This window comes from Carcharhinus amblyrhynchos, unplaced genomic scaffold (assembly GCF_965287045.1).
Source record: "Carcharhinus amblyrhynchos unplaced genomic scaffold, sCarAmb.v2.hapA chromosome_186, whole genome shotgun sequence".
NCBI lineage: Eukaryota > Metazoa > Chordata > Chondrichthyes > Carcharhiniformes > Carcharhinidae > Carcharhinus > Carcharhinus amblyrhynchos.
Window position 1 is genome coordinate 314,769 of NW_027649926.1, and position 19,309 is coordinate 334,077.

Below are 19,309 nucleotides of genomic sequence, written 5' to 3' on the forward strand. Positions count from 1 at the left end.
TAAACAATCTAAACCCAATTTCTTCATTCACTCATATTCAGTTTTGGAAACTACAATTTCCAGTTGAAATAGATAAATTCACTGAAATAGTTTTACTTTTGTCTGAACAAAACATATTAAATATGTGGTTCAAATTATACAATCGTTCTGTGGGTAACCTTACACAGTTCTAATATTGCTATAGGGAGAAACCTTGCCAAGAATGGCAGTTATTTCCAGTGAGGAAACTGGCGTACTTCTCTCCAGAGAAACCAGTCAGTTTTCTCTCCAGATCTTACGACAAAAACACGCTGTCCTGAAGGAGATGGAGCCTAAACACACTAACAAGACACAGCTATACAGATGGCGGGGATCAGAGAGCCATCTTCAAAGGGTGCCCTGATTCGAACCTGACTAAACCTCCCACCGCAGTCCACCATAGAGGTCTCAGGGCACCCCTCCCCTGACTGGAGTTAACACTTCTCTAACCACCCCCTCCGATCATCAGTTCATTCCCCCCCCACCCCTCCTTCCACAGTGGGTAGTGGCACCCACCTCCCAACAGCTATTAGTGGTATTCTCTGCTCTTCCGTTAGCTCCAGGCCACAGCCAAATCTGAATGAAATCTCCCTCAACACCAACCCCTCCCACCCGCCCATGAGGCTCCCAATGGGGTCAGCACCGAGCACTGGTCGGTACTGCCAGGTTAGAATGGTCATGGTGCCAACCTGGCAATGCCAGTCTGTGCTAGGGAATATTGCCAGGTCATGTCCCTCTCCCCAGGGGTTATACTGAAGAACCTTGGAGAGGCCCCCATGACAGGTTCATGTCCAGGTGAACTTGTTGTAAATGGTGATGGCATGCCAGTGCCTACTCAATATATGGTGAGGGAGGGGAAGTCCTGGAGAGAGTGCTCACCAATAACATGCTAATATATTAAAATGTGGTCCCATGACATGTTTCACACCACTCGACTGGCGAGAGGCAGATAAGATTGGAACTTTCTGGATTTTAACACATGCTACCATTGCTGTAGATAGTGCAGGTTCAAAATCACCCCAGCATTTCAAGTTAACATAAGAAATAGGAGCAGGAGTAGGCCATCTAGCTCTTCGAGCCTGCCCCGCCATTCAATAAGATCATGGCTGATCTGAAGTGGCTCAGTTCCACTTTCCCGCTTTCTCCCCATAACCCTTAATTCCCCTATCTATCAAAAACCTATCTACCCGTGACTTAAGTATATTTAGCAAGGTAGCCTCCACCACTTCAACAGGCAGAGAATTCCAGAGATTTACCGCCCTTTGAGTGAAGTTCCTCCTCAACTCTGATCTAAACTGCCCCTCCCCCCCTTATCTTGGGGCTGTGTCCTCTAGTCCTGCTAGCCTTTCTAAGCAGGAAGAATCTCTCTACCCTATCCATCCCCTTCATTATCTTATACGTCTCTATAAGATCCCCCCTCATCCTTCTAAACTCCAATGAGTACAGACCCGTCTATTTAGTCTATCTTCATAGGCCAGCCCCCTCAACTCCGGTATCAGCCTAGTGAACCTCCTCTGCACTCCATCCAAGGCCAATATATCCCTCCGCAAGTGCGGTGACCAAAACTGCACACAGTACTCCAGGTGCGGCCTCACCAGTACCCTGTACAGTTGCAGCAAGACCTCCCTGCTTTTATATTCTATCCCCCTCGCTATAAAGGCCAACATTCCATTCGCCTTCTTGATCACCTGCTGCACCTGCAGACTGGGTTTTTGCGACTCATGCACAAGGACCCCCAGGTCCCTCTGCACCGTAGCATGCTGCAGCTTTTCACCTTTTAAATAATAATCCCTCCTACTATTATTTCTGCCAAAGTGGATAACCTCACACTTGCTAACATTGTACTCCACTTGCTAGGTCCTCGCTCACTCGCTCAGCCTATCCAGATCTCTCTGCAGACTTTCCACACCCTCTACGCAATTTGCTTTTCCACTCATCTTCGTGTCATCAGCAAATTTCGTCAAAGTTAAAATACATTAAAGTAATCCAGCCACAGCATCAAAATTTCAGTTTCTCATTGCTGATAATGTAGCCTGTCTGAAATTACACAGTGTAAAACTTTCCTTGGGATTTGGACAAGTGAACAAACTTGTAATTTACTTTACAAAAACTGTTTAATTAGATACATGGGTACATCTGTCTTTTTCATTCATTCATAGAATATAGGTGTTGCTGGCTAGGCCAATATTTATTGCCTATCCCCAGTTGCCCTTGAGAAGATGGTGTTGAGCTGCCTTCTAGAATCGCTGCAGTTCATGTGGTGTAAGTACACCCACAGCTGTTTGGAGGGGAAACAGGGACAAGAACAAAACACAAAAAGGGGAATAAGGACAATGACAGAGAGAGAAATCAGGGCCAGAATGATTCAGGGCAGCAGTGTGGAATTATGGGAATGGGACAAGTAATATTAAAAAGCCTTAATGCACAGAATGTTCACGGTAAACCAGATGAATTAATTGCTCAAATGTAAACAGGCTTGATGTAGTTCCCCATTCCCTTCCTGCCTGCAGAGCCTGAACCTGTGGTATGACCCGCGTTTTATATGAGCTAACCACCATATCCCTGCCTGTGGATGCTCCTCAGCCACTGCTCCAGCTCCACAACTCAGGCTTCTAGGATCTGCAGCTAGAGACATTTCCAGAAACATTCCAATCCTTGGCATTCGTGATGTTCTCAGTTTCAAACATCGAGCAGGAGGAGCACCATGGCTTTGGCTTCTCCTGCCATGACTTAACCCTTTAAACTAAACCTTTAGGCAGATAGTCAATATCAACTAATATCAATTACTCTTGGCCCTTTCTGCCCTGGTCCTTGTTACTACAGAATATAGCCCTTAAAAGGCAAACAACAGTGGCCCCAAAACAGATCCTTGAGGTACACCACTTGTAACTGAATTCAACTCCAGGTTGAATATTTCCCATCAACCACCACCCTCTGTCTTCTATCAGCTAGCCAATTCCTGATCCAAACTGCTAAATCACCCTCAATCCCATGCATCTGCATTTTCTGCAATAGCCTACCATGGGGAACCTTACCAAACGCTTTGCTAAAATCCATATACACCGTGTCAACTGCCTTACCCTTATCCACCTCTTTGGTCACCTTTTCAAAAAACTCGATAAGGTTTGTGAGGCACGACCTACCCTTCACAAAACCGCGTTGACTATCCCTAATCAATTTATTTCTCTCTAGATGATTATAAATCCTATCCCTTATCATTCTTTCCAAAACTTTGCCCACGACAGAAGTAAGGCTCACTGGTCTATAATTCCCAGGATGGTCTCTACTCCCCTTCTTGAACAAGGGGACAATATTTGCTATCCTCCAGTCTTCCGGCACTATACCTGAAGCCAATGATGACGTGAAGGCTCTGCAATTTCCTCCCTAGCCTCCCAGAGAATCCTAGGATAAATCCCATCTGGCCCAGGGGACTTATCTATTTTCATACTCTCAAGAATTGCTAACACCTCCTCCTTATGTACCTCAATCCCGTCTAGTCTACTACCTGGTATCACAGTATTCTCCTCGACTACACTGACTTTTTCCTGCATGAATACTGATGAAAAATATTCATTCAGTGCCTCTCCTATCTCTTCAGGCTCCATGCACAACTTCCCACTGCTGTCTCTGACTGGCCCTAATCTTGCCCTAACCAATCTTTTATTCTTGACATACGTGTAGAAAGCTTTAGGATTTTCCTTGATCCTATCTGCCAAAATCTTCTCATGTCCTCTTCTAGCTCTTCTTAACTCTCTCTTTAGCTCCTTCCTGGCTAATTTATAACTCTCCAGTGCCCTAACTGAACCTTCACGTCTCATCTTTACATAAGCCTCCTTCTTCCTCTTCACCAGAGATTCAACTTCCTTAGTACACCATGGTTCCCTCGCTCGACGACTTCCTCCCTGCCTGACAGGTACATATTTATCAAGGACTCACAGTAGCTGCTCCTTGAATAAGCCCCACATTTCAGATGTTCCCAGCTCTTGCAATTTCCTACTCCAACCTATGTGTCCTAAATCTCGCCTAATAGCCTTATAATTACCTTTCCCCAGCTATAACTTCTGCCCTTCGGTATATGCCTATCCCTTTCCATCACTAAGGTAAACGTAACCAAATTGTGGTCACTATCACCAAAGTGCTCACCTACCTCCAAGTCTAACACCTGGTCTGGTTCATTACCCAGTACCAAATCCAATGTAGCCTCACCTCTTGTTGGCCTATCTACATACTGTCTGATGAAACCTTCCTGCACACATTGGACAAAAACTGACCCCTCTAACATGCTTGAACTATAGCTTTTCCAACTGATATTTGTAAAGTTAAAGTCCCCCAAAACAACTACCCTGTTACTTTCGCACCTATCCAGGATCATCTTTGCAATCCTTTCCTCTACATCTCTGGAACTTTTTGGAGGCCTATAAAAAACTCCCAACAGTGTGATCTCTCCTTCCCTGTTTCTAATCTCAGCCCATACTACCTCAATAGACAGGTCCACATCAAACGTCCTTTCTGCCACTGTAATACTGTCCTTGACTAACAATGCCATGCCTCCCCCTCTTCTCCCACCTTCTCTGCTCTGACTGAAACATCTGAACCCCAGAACCTGCAACAACCACTCCTGTCCCTGCTCTATCCATGTCTCTGAAATGGCCACAACATCGAAGTCCCAGGCACCAATCCAGGCTGCAAGTTCATCCACCTTATTGCATATGCTCCTCACATTAAAGTATACGCACTTCAAACCACTCTCCCACCTGCCAATACACTGCTGTGACCTAGAAACCTTATCCATGACCTCCCTATTCTCATCCTCCTGTACATAAGAACATAAGAACATAAGAAATAGGAGCAGGAGTAGGCCATCTAGCCCTTCGAGCCTGCCCCGCCATTCAATAAGATCATGGCTGATCTGTTGTGGCTCAGTTCCACTTTCCCGCCCTCTCCCCATAACCCTTAATCCCCTCTCTTATCAAGAACCCATCAACCCACTTCTTAAAAATATTTAGCGAGGCAGCCTCCACCACTTCAACGGGCAGAGAATTCCAGAGATTCACCACCCTTTGAGTGAAGAAGTTCCTCCTCAACTCCGTTCTAAACCTGTACATTGGAGCTACAATTCAGGTTCCCATCCCCCCTCTGAATCAGTTTAAACCCCCCTGAATAGCATTGGCAAATTTTCCCCCCAAGATATTAGTACCCCTCTGGTTCAGGTGCAGACCATCGCTCTTGTAGAGGTCCCACCTACCCCAGAATGAGCCCCAATTGTCCAATTAGAGTGATGGGTTTTCAACTGTTGGAGGTTTTATAATCTTCCCCTTTGGGGGGAAATGGTAAATGTTACCCCTTTTGTGTGGGAAATAAATAAGGGGAGTGGTTAAAAGCACATTGACCACTGAGACACTAAACCCTGTAGAGGCAGTGGATATGGTTTCTTCATATCCCAGATGCTGACAGAAATTGTGGAGTTAGGGGATTGAGGAATAGAGTGTCACATTGACAGTAAATCACTTTGAGAAGTGCACACTGAGAGTGTAAAGAAGGTTACAGATAGACACTGCCAGCTTAAAGCAGATGTGGGACAAGGGGGAAACATTGAAAATTAGTTGATCGTAGTTATCAATTCTCCAATTGTTTTACGGAGAGAGGGGCTAGTTCAAAGAAACGTTTGGACATTGTGAAGGAAGGTCGGAAGGGGAAATAAAATGTTTTGTGTTTTGTGTGGAAACAATATTTACCGAAATATTTGGTGAGATGGTGAGAGTGTTAGGAACGGATTAACAGTTACCTTCCAGTTCATCCTAACTTGGATGTGAACCATTCACTGGGATATGAAGGGGATACAGGTGGCGCTGGGTGTAGGAGGTGTATAAGTGGAGTTGAATCAGAAAAGAAAGGGAATTTATGAAGAAACCGGATCTGTGTCTCCTGGACTGTAACCAAGAAGCTCAAACACTGTCCCCTTTAGCAGAACACCCCATAAAGGGGACAAAGGACACAATTCTCCGAATAGAATCGCATTGTGTTTATAAATACAAAATCCAGATTCTATTCTATTTGGTGTGGCACAGACAATAAAACACCTTCCAATTTATCAGAATAAACAGCAGTTCTAGCTCAACACAATTCATAATGCTTGTTCTAACATAAGAACATAAGAACATAAGAAATAGGAGCAGGAGTACTTAAAGATTTTTTTCATCTTCTTACAAAAATGGGCAATGCTTTGACGTGTGCTACTAAACTTTAAAAAATGTTTGGATGAGTACTTAAAATATTACAATATTCAGGGAAATGGGACAAGTACAGGAAAATGGGATTAGTGTGAGTTTAGTGCTAATTATTATCGGTGCAGACTCAATGCTCGAAAGGCCTTCTCTGCACTGCATGCCTTTGAAGAAATATATTAAGTGATTATCCGCCCCCGCGGGTGTTTATCCGGCCCCCCGGGGAACTATCCGGCCCCCCTGGGTAATTATCCGGGCCCCCCGGGTGTTTATCCGGCCCCCAGGTGTTTATCCGGCTCCCCCCCCCCCCGGTGTTTATCCGGCTCCCCCCCCCCCCCCCGGTGTTTATCCGGCTCCCCCCCCCCCCCGGTGTTTATCCGGCTCCCCCCCCCCCCGGTGTTTATCCGGCTCCCCCCCCCCCGGTGTTTATCCGGCTCCCCCCCCCCCCCGGTGTTTATCCGGCTCCCCCCCCCCCCGGTGTTTATCCGGCTCCCCCCCGGTGTTTATCCGGCTCCCCCCCCCCCCCCGGTGTTTATCCGGCTCCCCCCCCCCCCCCCGGTGTTTATCCGGCTCCCCCCCGGTGTTTATCCGGCTCCCCCCCCCCCCCCCCCCGGTGTTTATCCGGCTCCCCCCCCCCCCCCCCGGTGTTTATCCGGCTCCCCCCCCCCCCCCCGGTGTTTATCCGGGGCCCGCAGGTGTTTATCCGCCCCCCCCCCCAGTGATTATCCGGGCCCCCCGGGTGTTTATCCGGCCCCCCGGGTGTTTATCCGGCCCCACGGGTGTTTATCCGGCCCCCCCCCCGGTGATTATCCGGACTCCCCGGGTGTTTATCCGGGGCCCCCCCGGGTGATTATCCCCTTTGTGCGCTCACAGGAGCGGCCGGAACGATCGCCGCGCCCCGGGTCCGGAGTCAATGATGCGGCTTCTCGGACACAGAGTCCGAGCCTCTCGCTGCCGCTGCCATTGTGTTCATGCCCGAAGATAAACCCTCAGAGTCCAGATTCACTGAGACACGGAGCAGGTCAGAGAGCGCCCCCACCCCCCCCCCCCCCGACCCTAACTCAGACCCAGACCCCAGTCAGAGAGTGGCCCCCCCCGCCCACCCTGAGCCAGAGTCTGACCCCCCCAGCGCCCCCCCCACCCACCCTGAGCCAGAGTCTAACCCCCACCCCCGCCCCCACCCACCCTGAGCCAGAGTCTGACCCCCACCCACCCTGAGCCAGAGTCTGACCCCCACCCCCACCCCCACCCCCACCCACCCTGAGCCAGAGTCTGACCCAGACCCTGAGCCAGACCCTGATTCGGTTGGTGGATGGCTCCCACTCTAACTCAGAGCAGCAACCCATCTACCAGCCCCACACTGCTCCAGTTATATCGGATTATCCTCTGGGATTCTGGTTTGTTTTGGGTGTATTATCCTCTGGGATTCTGGTTAGTTTTGGGTGGATTACCCTCTGAGATTCTGGTTAGTAAGGAGTGAGTTAATCCTTTGATCCAGTTAGCTGTTGAGAGAGATGTTGCCATATTGTTATTTTAGATTATCTTCAGTTAGATCAAATAGGTACCTGGAACAGTACAGCACAGTACAGGCCCTTCGGCTCTTGATGTTGTGCCGAGCTATGTCCGAACCCAAGATCAAACTATCCCACTCTCTATCATTCTGATACAGAGATGTAAACGCGAGTTAGTCTGGGAAAATGTCACTTATGTTCTACACTAAAAGTTCATTTACAATTAATGATATTCTTTAGATTTTTTTTTGTCCAGTTCTGAAAAGGTTGCCCTCGATATCAGGTCCTATCTATTCTATAATCTCCTGGAGGATATTGGAGCCGTGCCGACCTCATGTGTGGGAGAAATGCAACAACATTTGTATAATGGAGATTATACGCTCTTTAAAACAGCGCCTGTCTTTGAAAGCAACTTTATTCAGGTGAAGTTAGAAACCTCAGCAGTGTTGTTCAAAGTTTACAATTCAACTGGACCTGACTTTTCTGCAGATGCTGCCTTACTGACCGGAGTGTTATCAGTATTTTCTGTTTAGATTCCTCATTACTGGTTTGCTTTTTGTACTTTTGTTCTAGTTAGGAATCCTTTGTATTTCAATCAGTAAATCTTTTCTCATGGTGAATCATTGCTGAAGGATTTAACCCTGGAGTACAGCCCATCCGCAGTTATGTGTGGAATTGGTCAGAATGGGTAATTCAGAAGCTGAGATTAGATGGCACACAGCGTTGAGCTTGATTTGACTTATTATTGTCATATGTTTGGTTTACATTTCTTTCCAAGATGGTGCTGGAACGAGATGATTTCTTGCAACCTGTGCCCTTCTCATTCTATCTTTTCCACTCGTTCTATGCTTCTAAAACTTTATTCTAACTCTCTTAAATTCTCTAACAATGCTTTAATTCAATCTGCTACAGGTTTGGCACATTAAACTGATCTTTCTCTACACCCTGGCTGTGACTGTACATTTTGCACTCTCTCCTTTCCTTCTCTATGAACGGTATGCTTTGTCTGTAAAGCACGCAAGAAACAATCCTTTTCACTGTATATTAATACATGTGACAATAAAGCAAATCAAAATACACTCAAAAGTATTGTTTCTTCTGCGCTACACAGACAAAATATACTGTTCATAGCAAAGGAGAAAGTGCAGAATGTAGTGTTACAGTTAGAGTGTCACGGTGGCACAGTGTTAGTGCTGCTGCTTCACAGCACCAGGAACTTGCGTTCGATTCCTGGCTTGGCTCACTGTCTGTGTGGAGTTTGCATGTTCTCCCTGTGACTGCGTGGGTTTGCTCCAGGTGCTCCCCCCACATTCTGAAAGATGTGCTGGTTTGGTGCATTGATTGACCCGAACAGGTGCCGGAGTGTGGCAACTAGGGGAATTTCATAGTAACTTCATTGCAGTGTTAATGTTAGCCTACTTGTGACTAATAAATAAACTTTAACTCGTAGCTAGGCTGTAGAGAAAGATTGGCTTAATGCGAGGTAGGTCCATTTAGAAGTCTGATGGCAGAAGGGAGGAAGCTATTCTTGATTATTATGTGTCCCAACAGAAGGTGGAAGAGAGAATGTCTGTGGTGTGTGGGGTCCTTAATTATGCTGGCTGATCTTCCGAGGCAGTGGGAAGTGTAGACAGAGTCAATGGATGGGAGGCTGGTTTGTGTGATGGATTGGGTTACATTCATGACTTTTTGTAGTTCCTTGCGGTCTTGGGCAGAGCAGGAGCCCAGACCAAGCTGTGATACAACCAGAAAGAATGCTTTCTATGGTACATCTGTAAAAGTTGGTAAGAGTCGTAGCGGACATACCAAATTTCCTCTGTCTTCTGAGAAAGTAGAGGCATTGGTGGGGCTTTCTTAACTATAGTGTCAGCATTGGGGGGGACCAGGATAGGTTGTTGGTGATCTGGACACCTAAAAGCTTGAAGCTGTCAACCCTTGATGTAGATAAGATGTGGAGATGCCGGCGTTGGACTCAGATAAACACAGTAAGAAGTCGCACAACACCAGGTTAAAGTCCAACAGGTTTATTTGGTAGCAAAAGCCACTAGCTTTTGGAGCACTGCCCCTTTGTCAGATAAGTCAAGTAGATAGGGGCATGTTCTCCACTACACTTCCTGAAGTCGATGACAATCTCCCTCATTTTGTTGACATGGAGGGGGAGATTATTGCTGCCGCACCAGTTCCCCAGATTCTCTCTTTCATCCCTGTTCTCTGTCTCGTCATTGTTTGAGATCCGACCCACTACGGTGGTGTCGTCAGCAAACTTGAAAATCGAATTGGAGGGGATTTGGTCAGACAGTGATAGATGTATAAGGAGTATAGTAGGGGGCTGAGAACACAGCCTTGTGGGGCACCGGTGTTGAGGATGATGGTGGAGGAGGTGTTGTTGCCTGTGCTTACTGACAGTGGTCTGTGAGTTAGGAAGTTTAGGATCCAGTCACAGAGGGAGGTGCTGGGGTCCAGACCACAGAGTTTGGAGGTGAGTTTTGTGGGAATAATGGTGTTGAAGGCTGAGCTGTGGTCTATAAATAGGAGTCTGACATCGGTTACCCAGGTGTTCCAGGGTTGAGTGTCGGGCCAGGGAGATGGTGTCTGCTGTCATCCTGTTGCGATGATAGATGAACTGTACTGGATCCAGGTAGCCTGGGAGGCTGGAGTTGATTCGTGCCATGATTAACCTTTCAAAGCACTTCATAATGATGGGTGTCCGAGGCACTGGCAGATGGTCATTAAGACACTCTGCCTGGCTTTCCAGGATGATGGTCGTCTTGTTGACGAATCAGTGCTGCCTTTGGGGTTAGGTGGTCACTTTCTCCCCTTTGGGTCTGTAGTTTATGGGTTCAACCCACTCGCTAGAGATTAGAATGCAACATGTAGATTGACAAGCTCAGTGCAGAACTGCAGGAGTGCCACATTGTCACACCTGCTGTCTGGCTGAGATTTGAAGTTAAGGAGCTGTGTGCTCCAACAGCTGGATGTAAAAGATCCTGTGATTTATTCCAAGTAGGGCAGGGACATTTCCTTGGTGTTTTGGCCAACATTTGTCCTTCGAATAATATCATTCCAAGGGTTTACTTAAGTGCAACGTGGCCAGGGCTCCCACTGGAACGGTAATAGAACGTTGCTGCCTGATTCCTCTTTCTAATCTGTGAGAATGTTGAAGTGATTACATTACTGATTCTCTGAATGCCAGGTTTCACACCGGGTCAGTGAGAATCTCACACAGGGTCAGTGACAATCTCACACCGGGTCAGTGAGAATCTCACACCGGTCAGTGAGAATCTCACACCGGGTCAGTGAGAATCTCACACCGGGTCAGTGAGAATCTCACACCGGGTCAGTGAGAATCTCACACCGGGTCAGTGAGAATCTCACACCGGGTCAGTGAGAATCTCACACCGGGTCAGTGAGAATCTCACACAGGGTCAGTAAGTTTGTTGCTTCTCCCTCATTCCTTTGATCTTTTTCAACAACCTTCTCTTGACCCATTGGCTCAACTGAAAGTATTTTTTTGAAAGAAAAAATTGGAATTTAATTCAAATTAAATGAAAGGAAGTTGTTGGATAGGATGTGTTTTAAAATATTTCTGAAACAGAAAGAAGTATAGTCATATGTACAACAATGTATATTGATATTTATCAACGTAAATCTTTCTTTTTATGGTGGCAGGTTAGTAAAAAGGGCCATGTGAGTGACATCCATCATCGAGTTACCATGGTAACAATAGGTGTTTCCTCCACCGACCCCACACTTTATGTTCCAGATGTTTTACTGATCGCTCAACCCAGCGACAGACAAAAACAGCTGCAACTGCAGGTATTCAACAGGAACCCAAGGGGAGGCCTGCAGGCTGAATCCTGCTCCCACTCTGGGACCTTTACCCCTTTGCAGCTCCTCAGGTAAGACCTGCTGGCATCACTTTGAGCCTGTTCAGTTACTTCTAATCGCTCTTGTTTGCAACAAAAGTTTCCAGTCACAAATTTTTTCTAAAGTTCATATTTCATTTATTCCAAAATATAAAATCATAGAGGTTTAGAATGTGGGAACGTGCTGTAAAATGGTACCTCAACGTCACCAGGTTTTAATCAGTAAATCAGCTTCCTCTCGCCTGCTATTGTTTAATGAAGGATTCCAGCTCCTGTTACTGATGTTTAATATAGAATTTTTCATGATATCAATGTACTCTTATAGACATTGATGATTCTGTTTGGAAAGGTCAAAGGATGATTAGTGTATAAATTGGAAATATCACCAAAGGTTAAGAACTTTCCTGAGCTTCTCCCCATCACTCAGTGACAAACGATGAGTGATGCAGTCACGCTGACCTGACCTAACCTGTGTTCAGTGGGGAAAGCCTGAGAGAGAGTTAAATTGTCCAGGGTACCTGCTTTTCCAACCTTGTTGGAAACAGTTGGAGTTTGTTGGGGATAGAATTGGTTTGAATCAAAGACAGATGGAGGCTGTTTGGAAAACACTTTTATTCAGTGGGTGGTTTGGATCCGGATGTGGTGGAGACATCTTCAAATGTGGCCTTTGGATAAGTGGCTGAAAAGGAAAAATGGGATTGGTTGAATCACTCTCGCAGAGGACCAGTCCAGACACAATGGGCTGAATGGCCTGCTCTTGTACTGAAGCCATTCTCACTGATACTCTCTGGCGGAGCACGGACATGAGTGATTAGAAATCAAATACTCAACTAACATTGATTGTTTAAGACCACATATCAGCAGGGATTGAGATAATGTAATGTAGCCAGTGACCTGGACAGGAGGATTGTAGAGTACAGAATAAAATAGTGAATTTATAGTGTAGTATATAATGTATGCATGGGTTTCCTCCGGGTGCTCCAGTTTCCTCCCACAGTCCAAATAATGTGTGGGTTCGATGGATGCTAAATGGACCCTCGTATCAGGGGGACGCGCAGGGCAAATATGTGTGATAATGCAGATAGAGCCTGGGTGGGATTGTGGTGACTGCAGGTTTGGGTCGAATGGCCTCTTCTGCACTGTGAGGATTCAATGATTCTAATAGAATTGTATACAAGAGTGAATAGAATTATACAATCCCTACAATGGAGAAAACACCCAGAGGAAACCCGCACAGAAATGGGAAAATGTGTAAACTCCACACAGTTACACAGTGCCTGACACTATGAGGCAAAAGAGACAGCACAGCAACAGGCCCTTCAGCCCATCAACTCTGTGCTGATAGATGCCTCTCTAATTAATATTTTCTTGCCTCTACGTGGTCCACATCCCTCTATTTCCTGCCTATTCATATATCTATCCAGATGCGTCTTGAACGTTGTTAAAAAAGTCTGTTTCCACTACCATCTAGGCATTCACCACCCTGTGTGGAAAACTTGCCCCTTACATCTCTTTTAAACTTCCCCCTCTGACTTTCAACCTACGCCCCCTCAGTAATTGACTCTTCGCCCCTGGGGGGGAAAAACTCTATCCAAGCCTGTCATAATCTTGTAAACCTCTATCAGGTCCTCCCTCATCCTTCTATGTTCCAATGAAAACAATCCAAGTTTGTTCAACCTTTCTTCATAGTCCATATCCTCCAAACCAGGCAACATCCTAGTAAATTTCATCTGCACCCTTTTCAATGCATCTTCATCCCTCCAGTAGTGTGGCGGCCAGAATTGTGCACAATATTCCAAATGTGGCTTAACCAAAGTCTTATACAGCTGCAACATGATTTTCCAATTCCTACACTCAATGCTCCAACCGATGAAGGCCAGCTTGCCATATGCCTTCTTGACCACCTTATCCACCTGAATTGCCACCTTCAGGGAACTGTGGATCTGCATGTCTAGATCCCTCTGAATGCTAATACTTTTAAGAGCTCTATCATTTACTGTATACTTTCACTCTGCAATAGACCATCCAAATCACATCACCTCACATTTGTTTGGGTTAAATTCCATCTGCCATCTTTTGGCTCAGGCCTCCAGCCGATTTATATCCTGCTGCATTCTCTGACAATCCTCCTCACTATCTGCTACTCCCCCAATTTTTCTATCATCTGCAAATTTACTAATCAGACTACCTACATTTTCCTCCAAATCATTTATATATATTACAAACAACAAATGCCCCAGCACCGATCCTTGTGGAATATCACTTGTTACACACTTCCAGTTAGGAAAGTACCCTTACGCACTTTGACACAATTAACAAGACTTTTTAAACTTTTCAAAACAGATTTTGGTATAAAGAACTCCTAGCTAAACTTCCTTTAAATGGTAATTAATAGACTTTCACATTGGTAAAGTTCCAGTAACTCTGCCACACAAAACCCTGTAGCTTTTAGGGAGTTTTCTGAGGGTTCACCTGATAACTTCCTTGAGATGGTATCAGTTGCCACTCACATTATCCGTGTTTTCTAAAATCCATTTTTAATTTTATTCTTTATTGTTTCCTACATTTCTTTAGAAGTTCCTTTTTCCTAGAATTGATTTCTTAGTTTCTGGCTATAATATTTTTCAAGTAAATCTTTGCTATCTTTCCTCACCTGTTTACAACCTTCCAATTAGATGTTTCCTTTGGAAATACAACAGCCAACTTCAAGCCACTCCTTTGCCTGATATAAATTATTATTTAAGATGTTCTGGCACCCTCGGTTCATCAAAATATTCAACCACTTTCCGTGACATATTCCTTATTGATATTTGTCCTTTGCAGACTTTCTGTCGCAAATCTCATTCAACAGGTCACAGCCCGTAAGCTTGAATTTCTGTATCTCAGATATTCCAAAATCAAGAGATTTTAAAACTTCCTTTTCTTGACAATAGTATTAAATAATGAAGAGTATAGAATGGTGAATAACAGGGGAGATCTCGATGTTTCAGAGTGACGGGGTTAAGATGATCATTTCTGATGCAGTTTCCTGACAATCACTAACTCCCTGTGGATTTCTCCTGCTTCCCAGGCTCTTCCCCCTAAAGTTAACAAAGATTTCAATCTACGATGAGAAGAACCACAGACTGAAGCTCAAATTGGCGACACATCAATCCTTTTACCTGCAGCTGATTGGAGCGAACCCAAAGTTTGAGGATGAAATGTTCCAGCATTGGGTGAAGCTGGTCAGACACATTTCCTCATCGGGCAAGGACCTGCCCCACCCCCCTCGTATTTCCTGAAACCCTGCACCCCCCCCTCACCCTGCACCCCCCCTCACCCTGCACCCCCCCTCACCCTGCACCCCCCCTCACCCTGCACCCCCCCTCACCCTGCACCCCCCCTCACCCTGCACCCCCTCACCCTGCACCCCCCCCTCACCCTGCACCCCCCCCCACCCTGCACCCCCCCCACCCTGCACCCCCCCACCCTGCACCCTCTATCACCCTGCACCCTCCCTCACCCTGCACCCCCCCCCACCCTGCACCCCCCCCCCACCCTGCACCCTCCCTCACCCTGCACCCTCCCTCACCCTTCACCCCCCCCCACCCTGCACCCCCCCCCACCCTGCACCCCCCCCCACCCTGCACCCCCCCCCACCCTGCACCCCCCCCACCCTGCACCCCCCCCCCACCCTGCACCCTCCCTCACCCTGCACCCCCCCCACCCTGCACCCTCCCTCACCCTGCACCCTCCCTCACCCTGCACCCCCCCCACCCTGCACCCCCCCCCACCCTGCACCCCCCCCGCCCTGCACCCCCCCCGCCCTGCACCCCCCCCACCCTGCACCCCCCCCCACCCTGCACCCCCCCCCACCCTGCACCCCCCCCCACCCTGCACCCCCCCCACCCTGCACCCCCCCCCAACCCTGCACCCCCCCCCACCCTGCACCCCCCCCACCCTGCACCCTCCCTCACCCTGCACCCTCCCTCACCCTGCACCCTCCCTCACCCTGCACCCTCCCTCACCCTGCACCCTCCCTCACCCTGCACCCCCCCCACCCTGCACCCTCCCTCACCCTGCACCCCCCCCACCCTGCACCCTCCCTCACCCTGCACCCTCCCTCACCCTGCACCCTCCCTCACCCTGCACCCCCCCACCCTGCACCCTCCCTCACCCTGCACCCCCCCACCCTGCACCCTCCCTCACCCTGCACCCCCCACCCTGCACCCTCCCTCACCCTGCACCCCCCCACCCTGCACCCTCCCTCACCCCGCACACCCCCCCACCCTGCACCCCCCTCACCCCGCACACCCCCCCCACCCTGCACCCCCCCCAACCCTGCACCCTCCCTCACCCTGCACCCTCCCTCACCCTGCACCCTCCCTCACCCTGCACCCCCCCCCAACCCTGCACCCCCCCCCAACCCTGCACCCCCCCCCAACCCTGCACCCCCCCCTCACCCTGCACCCCCCCCTCACCCTGCACCCCCCCCTCACCCTGCAAACCCCCCTCACCCTGCAACCCCCCTCACCCTGCAACCCCCCTCACCCTGCAACCCCCCTCACCCTGCAACCCCCCTCACCCTGCAACCCCCCTCACCCTGCAACCCCCCTCACCCTGCACCCCCCCTCACCCTGCACCCCCCCCCACCCTGCACCCCCCCCCACCCTGCACCCCCCCTCACCCTGCACCCCCCCCTCACCCTGCACCCCCCCCTCACCCTGCACCCCCCCCTCACCCTGCACCCCCCCCTCACCCTGCACCCCCCCCTCACCCTGCACCCCCCCCTCACCCTGCACCCCCCCCTCACCCTGCACCCCCCCCTCACCCTGCACCCCCCCCTCACCCTGCACCCCCCCCTCACCCTGCACCCCCCCCTCACCCTGCACCCCCCCCTCACCCTGCACCCCCCCCTCACCCTGCACCCCCCCCTCACCCTGCACCCCCCCCTCACCCTGCACCCCCCCCTCACCCTGCACCCCCCCCTCACCCTGCACCCCCCCCTCACCCTGCACCCCCCCCTCACCCTGCACCCCCCCCTCACCCTGCACCCCCCCCTCACCCTGCACCCCCCCCTCACCCTGCACCCCCCCACCCTGCTCCTCCACCCTCACCCTGCTCCCCCACTTAGCCTTCTCCCCCCCCACTCCACCCTGACTCCCTCGCCTCACCCCGCTCCCCCCCCACTCCACCCACTCACTATTTGTACAGCATTGCAAACAGCCTGGGCCTCTTGCCTATTTCACATTTATTTATCCAGAGGAGTTGAATCTGTCTGACTCTGATATCGAAGCTCACTCACTCACAGCTCAACAGGTCAGAGAGAGGAAACAGCGCTGGAGACAGAATGAAACAGGAATAAAAGAAATTATTTTCCGTTTCTGATTCTCAGTGTGAAATCTGTGAGCTACTGGACATCGCAGGGTGAGGGTTGGTTAGAGTGAATATAACCAGCATCTCAGATCCATCTTCTGTCTAATATTGTGTTTTCATACTTGGGAACTTCAATATCCCAGGATGGGGAGTGTGGAGGAATCGGGGGGAGAGTGAAGGGGAGTCGGGGGGAGAGTGAGGGGGAGTGAGGGGGAATGGGGAGAAAGAGTGAGGGGGAATGGGGGCAGAGGGTGACTGAGGGAGAGTGAGGGCAACTGAGGGAGAGTGAGGGCGACTGAGGGAGAGTGAGGGGAGAGGAATGGGGAGATTGGGGGGTAAGAGTGACGGGGGGCATTATACATACTGTGGTTGCAAGAGCAGGTCAAAGGCCAGGAATCCTGCAGAGAGAAACTCCCAATTCACCAAGCCTCTTTCAACAGCACCTTCCAAACACGTGACCTGTCCCATCTAGAAAGACAAGGCAGTAGATATATGGGAACACCACTAACTGTGAGCTCCCCTCCAAAACACTCACCATCCTGACTTGGAAATATATCACCATTGCTTCACTGTCCCTGGGTCAAAATCTGGCAGCTCCCTCCCTAACAGCACTGTAGGTGTACCTACACCACACGGACAGCAGCGATTCAGGAAGGTGCCTCACCACCAACTTTCTGATGGCAATTAGAGAATTACCATCAATGGTCAGATCCCAATATTGAATAAAGGGTTAATTTACCTGTCAGAGATGTGACTGAGGTACAGGACTGGGCACAGCACTGAACATCAAAGCATTTGGAACAGGGATTTCTCCAGGAGATCCTTGGACTAGTTCAGGACGCTGGAAGATCAGACTGGGGACTGCCAGACTCACTAATGGGGGAGTTACAGAAATATTTCTGCAATGGTGAAATAGAGGCCAGCCTCTGAGAATAAGCACAAATATTCAAACCACTTGTTAGAAACCTTCAAGGTTTACTCAGTATCAGCCTGAGTGTTCGGAATCTACCTCTCCCTGCTCACGCTGTCCTGTTGTGTGATAAACCGGGGATATCGGGGTTGGTGTTTGAACAGCTTCTCTCGGACATCCTCTCCAGACTGACCGCTGTCCTTTCACCGATATCCTTCCTGTGTTCTCACTTGCTCTAATCTTTCTCCAAATTACAAATTAGCCAGCTTTTCAACTCATTGTGAAATATCTCATGCCCATTTCTTCCAGTAAAGCATTTCCCTTGGTTCCTCAGAGTAATTCTTTTATTCAGAAACAATTTATTACAAAACCACAAACAAAATTCTACAGGTGCAGGAACTCTGCAATGAAAAGAAACAAGATCTGGAAGCTCTGGATCAGCTTAATCAATCACACATCAGATCCATTGGGCAGTGGGTTAGCTCTGCTGCCTCACAGCACCGGGGTCCCAGCTCAGGTCACTGTCTGTGTGGACTCTGCACATTCTCCCCGTGTCTGCGTGGGTTTCCTCCCACAATTCACCCACTCTGCTGCTTATTTAGCGCTGTGGGCCGGAGACTCGAATGGCGGCCGATGGGTGCTCGAGCCTCCACACATTTCCCACTGCCGGATCCCCCAGACCGTGCGCTCCGCATTGGAGATCAGCGTTGGAGCTGCTGAACCTCTGCAGCAAACTTAAATCTATTTCAATCTCGTTAGTGAGTCCGGGCCTTTGGGCCCACTGGCCCTTCGAACCTCCTCCTCCCCCCCCATTCCCCTTCTCCCTCCCCCCACTCCCCTTCTCCCTCCCCCTCCCCCACTCCCCTTCTCCCTCCCCCCCCATTCCCCTTCTCCCTCCCCCCACTCCCCTTCTCTCCCCCCCCACTCCCCTTCTCCCTCCCCCTCCCCCACTCCCCTTCTCTCCCCCCCAACTCCCCTTCTCTCTCCCCCCCAACTCCCCTTCTCCCTCCCCCTCCCCCACTCCCCTTCTCCCCCCCCAACTCCCCTTCTCTCCCCCCCCCAACTCCCCTTCTCCCCCCCCAACTCCCCTTCTCTCCCCCCCCCAACTCCCCTTCTCCCCCCCCAACTCCCCTTCTCTCCCCCCCCCAACTCCCCTTCTCCCCCCCCATTCCCCTTCTCTCCCCCTCCTCCACTCCCCTTCTCTCCCCCTCCCCCACTCCCCTTCTCTCTCCCCCCCCACCTCCCCATCCGGCCAGGAGTGTTTCACTCCAGTGGGGTTTACCCCCCACTAATGGGGGATCTGGTGGCCTGACTCTGCTGGAGGAAAGGCGGGGGGGGGGGGAATCAAGGTCCCCCAGAGGGTCGAGCGCTGCGGTGGTACCCCCTGGGCATGGGCATCCTGGCAGTGCCAACTTGGGCCCCTAA

The 19,309-nt window shown here is 49.7% G+C and overlaps 1 protein-coding gene across 1 annotated transcript; it reads left to right on the top strand.

Moving 5' to 3' along the window:
• Positions 1 to 8,126: 8,126 nt before the first annotated feature.
• LOC145338816 (Golgi-associated RAB2 interactor protein 3-like) lies at positions 8,127 to 14,900 on the top strand. The gene is made up of 3 exons (XM_080183227.1): positions 8,127 to 8,175; positions 11,423 to 11,652; positions 14,690 to 14,900. The coding sequence occupies exons 2-3, from the start codon at positions 11,468 to 11,470 to the stop codon at positions 14,898 to 14,900; spliced, it is 396 nt and encodes a 131-aa protein (XP_080039353.1). The 5' UTR covers positions 8,127 to 8,175; positions 11,423 to 11,467.
• The last annotated feature ends 4,409 nt before the right edge of the window (positions 14,901 to 19,309 follow it).

Bases quoted from the DNA above. Each gene is read 5' to 3' on its own strand.
- LOC145338816 (XM_080183227.1), top strand. From the start codon at position 11,468: ATGGTAACAATAGGTGTTTCCTCCACCGACCCCACACTTTATGTTCCA. The intron at 11,653-14,689 runs GTAAGACCTGCT...CCTGCTTCCCAG, and splicing joins ACCCCTTTGCAGCTCCTCAG to GCTCTTCCCCCTAAAGTTAA.